The 6,270-nt window shown below is 39.4% G+C and overlaps 1 protein-coding gene across 1 annotated transcript; it reads right to left on the minus strand.

The window, feature by feature from the left end:
* Positions 1 to 5,328: 5,328 nt before the first annotated feature.
* On the minus strand, positions 5,329 to 5,790 carry LOC101657628 (eukaryotic translation initiation factor 1A, X-chromosomal-like). Its single transcript, XM_045293221.1, has one exon. The coding sequence runs from the start codon at positions 5,758 to 5,760 to the stop codon at positions 5,329 to 5,331; it is 432 nt and encodes a 143-aa protein (XP_045149156.1). The 5' UTR covers positions 5,761 to 5,790.
* Between the last annotated feature and the right edge of the window lie 480 nt (positions 5,791 to 6,270).

The raw sequence follows: 6,270 nt of genomic DNA on the forward strand, positions 1-6,270 counted from the left end.
CACAATTGCTGTATGTATGGATTGTGATAAGAGTTATATGAGCCCCCAATAAAATGATTTAAAAATGTCCCATTCACAGTCACAAACTCAAAGGGAACTTCTTTAAAATAAAAAATAAAAGTAATTTTGTTGTGGTGCAAAATATTCACAGCAAAATGTACCCCAATCGAACAGTTTCTACACACAGCATTTAGTGGCACCAATTACATCCTTTGACTTGTGCAATCACTCTCCCCATTGCCTGAGCTGCTCCTCCCCGTTGATACCCACTCACTGCGCCCTAAGCTTCCTATTAATCTTTCCAGTTGCTGTTGGCACTTTGATCTCATACCGATAGCTCTTAAAAGAGCCTACTGCTCAAGGCAGGCCTTCTTTATTAGTTAAGGTAGACTGTATTTTGGGGAAATTTCTGACTTATGGTTTAAAGGTTATCTCAGGGCAATAATTTCAGGAGTTCATCCAAACCTCACGATTTTAGAAAGTCTGGAATCCAGGAGAATTGAAAATTCTATTCTGTTTCCCCTTTTTTGATAAAAATTCTTCTCTAGAATTTTTGATCAAATTGTTGAGTACTGGTAGCCATCAGCATCCAGTTTTTGTCTGGTCTTATGGCTGTTGATAATGGAGGTCATTAACCACATGTTGCGTATCTCCACTCCCGACCCCATTCCTGCCTTCTTTTTCCTTTGTTGCTCTGGGTGATGAGAGATCATTTGTTGTGCCTTATATGACTGCTGAAAGCAAAGTGAGTTTCTGAGTATCTTTCAGCCTTGGTGACCTCATCTGAAAAACAAGGAGAAGAACACCTCCCTCATGAAGTTGTATGAAAACTCAGATGACTTATACACTACACAGCATAAGACACAAAGGAAATTTCCCATCAAGGACAGCTATTATTGTTATGATTGTACATGTTAACCACGAGTCATATATGTGAGTTCCAAAGTGATCTCAATTGTAGTAGTCATTCAGATATTTGGAACTTAGGCAATTCCTTGGTGTCCAGCATTACACGCTCTTACAGAATTATAATATAGACTTGTTCCAAACTATAGAATGAAATCTGGATATAGTTTCCTCTACTCACAGCTTGTGGCTTTATCATTCTTACTTGCAATGCTGGTCACTAGGCAGCCAATATTTTAAACACATCGTGGGGTGCTGCTGAAGCATTTCAAGGCTAGGAACAGACTTTCTGGAGAAGAAAACAGTTCTAGGAAAAACCCATTCAGTGGAAAATCGAGAAAGAACGGTTGCAGCATTGTAGGGCATTTGAGCTGCTGTGGCTATTGAAACTCTGAGGGAGAGTTCCACCACGAGGAGAAACGTTCCTGTGACAGCGCATAATCGAAGCTTTCCTGAGGCTTTGTGTAGCGGGCTGAATGACAAGTTCACTGAACTCTCAAGCCTCTCCAAACTGGTTCCAGTTTGAGAGGCAGGAGAAGCCAGCCACAGGGCCTTTACAGACACCTAATGGTTACAAGCCTTCCAGTGGTAAGACGTCTGAAATCACTGGGCTAAAATGAAGGTGTCTCCAGGACTCATTCTTTCTGGAATGCTGAGAGGAGAATCCATTTCCTTGCCTTTTCAGCTTCTAATGACTGTCTAAGGCAGCGGTTCTCAACCTGTGGGTCGCGACCCCTTTGGGGGTCAAACGACCCTTTCACAGCACACACAAGATAGTGTTAGATCTGCTACGTCACTATGAAAAATTAAACGGATCCCAAAGAGTTCAGGATCCGTTGGCAATCCCTTCCACCCCCAGACCATGGATGGCTGTATCCTTAAAATCCTTCAGTGGGATACTAATTGTAGCGAACAGTTTCGTTATTTTATTTCTGTTTGCCTTGTTTAGTATTTGTCCATATTCTTGGGGATTTATTTATTTTTAATATGTAGAACATTAACATGCTTCCAAAAGTCAAAACTCCATGACAAAATATGTGTCAATTGTCCCTTATCCTCTTCACCCCAACCCCTGCCCTCATGGTAACATTGAATTGATTTCTGGTTTTGCTCATATTCTCCTACTGCTTGGTGTCTATTACTTTTTATAAAATAAACCTGGGCATTAACATATTGCATCATTACCTCATGACCACTGTTGCCTGCTTGAGTCTAACTTCTTCCTTAAAAGATGTGAGCCTTTGTTCCGGCATCCAAATCAGCAACCTGTTGATCATCGTGGGGAACACTCCCAAGACGAAACGTCACACAGAGCGGAGGACTTCATCACGTTCAACCCACTGGAGTGTCTTCCTCCCAATGAGCTCTTCTGAGAACACACTCAGAATGCTGGGTAAATGGGGAGGGGGAAGGGGGACCATCTCTAGTAACCTTAATACATTTATGGCCTTAAAGCCAGTCTTAGCCAACATTTTGGATCCTACTTGCCTTGCTCTGCCTGACTGAAGTTGGACTACCCAACACTTGCAGTTCATGTCTTTTCCACTATGAATTGTAATCAGCTTGACAGCAGTGAGTGGTTTTGAGAAATATTTCTCTCTCTCTCAGTCTTGAGGTGCGTAGTGTGGGGTCCTCGGCGTTAGAGTAAAACAGTTCTGCTTTGAAAATTTAGTGTAGCGGTTATAAGACTCATTTGCCAAATCTTACATTGCTCATTTATGAATGAGATGATTATCTTTTATTAAAAAATACTTGCTAATAGTATCTGATGTAGAATGTGGTCTCAAAAAGCCTCTCTGTCATCAAGTCAAGGCTGACTCAGAAGCCCGTATGGAAGGATGGTTTAAATGGGAATCTAGTGTGTGTTTAACAAACTTGTGGTGTGACCTTAATGAAGCGTAACTGCTATGCTCACCACAGAAGCACATGTTAAGTCTGACTCTTATTTCACTTACTATCTTGCATTGGGTCAATGCTGACTTATAGTGACCCCTGGGGGTTCACCAGACAGTCCCTGGTGATGGGATTGAAAGTCTAGTCTTTCTCTGTGTTGCTGCTGGTGGTTTTGAACTGCTGACCATGCAGATTGCAGCCCCATGTGTATAATCACTACACCAACCAGGGCTCCTCCTATGACTCCTTTTTTGTTGTTGTAAGCAAATAAATTTATAGCCATGCTTCCACAGATGTGGTGAGGAAAGCCAACGGCCATTCCTTAACAAAATACCAGACTTTCCATCATGCATAGCTTACAGGTCTCTTTAAAAGCTGGATGTTCACAAAAAGATTTAACAAACAATTTAAAGTTGGCAAGTCATGATACACAAATGCTGAATTAGTTTGGTTATTTAGCCACTTTCGTAATACAATATATTTATAATCTAATGGGAAGTAGAAATAGACACTCCATGAATATTATTGTTCATTTTCTTTCTTTTCTTTCTGGGCACAGTTATGTCACTATATTACTGGAATCAAAGAATGTTGTCTTTCAAAAAGCTAACTTTCCTCGAAGACCACTTCCATTCCCTATTCGAAATATAATCAAGTCAATGATATGACAATTTCCACATGAAAGACGTTCCTAAAATAACTCCAAGTGTGTTGCACAGAAGCTACAACTGGGTCCCCATTGTGAGTAACCACCAGGACTCGAGATTTTCCATGTGGCAACTGGTTGAGATATGACTACTTAGTAAGGAAATGCATCCATGAATTGGGACCATGGGGTGAAATGATTACTCTTCAGACACACCATATTTGTTAGAGGAGGGTAAGTAAAACAAAGAATGTGTAAGTTGCACTCTCCTTCCCACAACCTGTAACCTATGTACAGAAGCCACATGTTCTTAAGAATGCGGAAAGGCATGTATTATAAACTCAACTTAGTATTTTTGTGTTGTCGTTATGTGCCATCTTACAAATATCAAAAGCATTCTGTCTTATTAAGTCTAAGAACTCCATAAAATAAGAAATATACCATATTTTTTGTGTAGATATTCCTAGTTTTCAATTCTTAATACATATTTCTGGCCTCAGATTTTTCAGAAAAGGGCATTATAGCAGAGAGGATTAGGGAAGATACATTGGTTTTTCTGAAGCCATGTGAAGGGAAGTTTATACCCCTTTATATTCTCCTTAATTATTTCTCAACATTGAACAGTTCTCTGGAGACCAATTCATTATTGATCTCTCCTTCAGAAGTTGGATGAAACTCAAATGTGGGCATTGAGATCTAACTAGTCTAGCCTTGATCTTCACTTTACCAGAGCTGAGACCATTTCCAAAAAGGGGTAAACTTAACTCCGCCACAAATGTCCACAGAGTCAAATACATAACCCTTAATTTAAAGTATGTAATACACTCTTTGACTTGATTGATCTTGTTCCTTAACTGTAGCTTTTCCATTTAGGAATTGCACTCTTCTTTTTCCATTTATTAAGCTGCAATGATTCCATTCTCCTTCACTAGTTTAGTGATAGTGTGAAGAAGGCTAAATTTGTATAAATTGCTATGAAATTAGATTTTCATTTGTAAACAACTCAATTATTTATAAAGTACTCCAAATTATAGCTTATGATGTATAACTTTTGAAAATAAAAGAACGCATTTAGCATTGGTGTTTTGTTCTGTAAAAACATTCTATATTCATGCATCACATTAGAATATATCCATTTGGGAAATTTCCTATGCACCCGACTTAAAAAAAAAAACATGTCAAAATTACTCAGTATTCCCAATGTTAAAATAATTTGGTGCCACCTAACTTCCAATTACTAGCTTTAGAAATTAAAAATTGACACTAAAACTGGTTTTGCAAAGTGCATTTTGGAAATGCATTTTCATTATGTCTTAATGGTAACAACACAAGGCCACAAACCGAATTATGTGATATGAAAATCAGTATGAAAATGCCATATGCTATTCAAATATGAAACAACAGGCCTACTTATTTTGACTTTAGATGCTGACTTCTGCCTCTCTTAAAACAGTATCAAAATCTCCAGGGGCTAATAGGTATCTGGAGCAGACAGAAAGACTTTGTATAGTCAATAGATCTGTCAAAACCCTTAATAAGTAGAGGGCGACTAATTAACTTGAATATCTAGATCCTGGAAGTGAAGTGGTCAAACTGGAAAAGGCAATACTGCTTTAAAATATTTTTTTAAATAATAGCTTTGAAGGTTTTTTTATCCAGAAACTCTATTACTTCAAATGAACAAAGTGGGTCTACCATTTTACTTAAGATATTTCAACATTCTCAGTTTTAAAAGTAACACCAATGCCTTAAAAACAAATCAACCTGCTTGAATAAATAGTACTCATGCTGATGAAATTTTAATCTTCTACAATGGGAGAGCCCCAAATCCGAATTGTAGGACAATTCTCAGGTCTGATGGAAGGTAAAGCGTTGGGTTCGACTTAGATATCATCAATGTCCTCCTCATCTCCGATGTCGTCAAACTGGATTTCATCATCATCTCCAGGGCCAAAGGTATCCGTGTCGTTGATTTTAGCATGCTCTGGAAGCTCGCCGTAGGCCTTCAGACTTCTAGCTTCATCTGCGTTGTATTTTAAAATGACATCCGCTTTGTTATCCTGATAGGCTCGTAGACCAACCAATATGATGTCAGAGATATTTATCCAAACCTTCTTCCTCAATTTTCCCCTGATGTGACACAGTCTCTTTACACCATCAAAACACATGGCTTCTAATCGTCCATTTCCCAACATTTTGATGACCTGTGCATATTCTTGCCCATCCTCTTTGAACACCAGTTCTCTTTTTTCAGACTCATTCTCATTCTTACCTCTACGTCTATTTTTACCTCCTTTACCTTTATTCTTAGGCATGACTGCGGCCTTGTGGCGTTTCCGACTCCCTTTTGGGCGGCAGCGGAGGTTAACGAAGGAGAGCAACGGTTACCGAAGGAAGGGAAGCGCGCAGAATGCGCACGCGCTAAGAATCGAGCGGCGTGTGAAAGGGAGCCACAGGACGCACCGACCCTCCTGACTCTTACCTAGTGCTTTTGTTTAGTGAGACCACCCGCCACACACACACACACACACACACACACACACACACACAGCAGAGGTTCCAATTCAGGTATGGTTACATTCCATGTTGTCATTCATTTGGTTCTTCCAGCAATTTAGGGCATATTCAATATTATTCTCCAACAGCATAATTCAAGGCATCAATTCATTGTTTTTTTCCAGGACAAATCTATCTTGGAAGAAGTCCAGCCAGAATGCTCCTGAGAAGTGAGGATTGTGAGACTTCCTCTCACATACTTTGGATTATTATCAGCAGGGACTGATCCCTGGGAAAATAAGACTGTGCTCATCGCTAAAGTGAAAAAA

The sequence above is a fragment of the Echinops telfairi genome, unplaced genomic scaffold (genome assembly GCF_000313985.2).
Source record: "Echinops telfairi isolate 266 unplaced genomic scaffold, ASM31398v2 ScPeMD7_1713;HRSCAF=2227, whole genome shotgun sequence".
Lineage (NCBI taxonomy): Eukaryota > Metazoa > Chordata > Mammalia > Afrosoricida > Tenrecidae > Echinops > Echinops telfairi.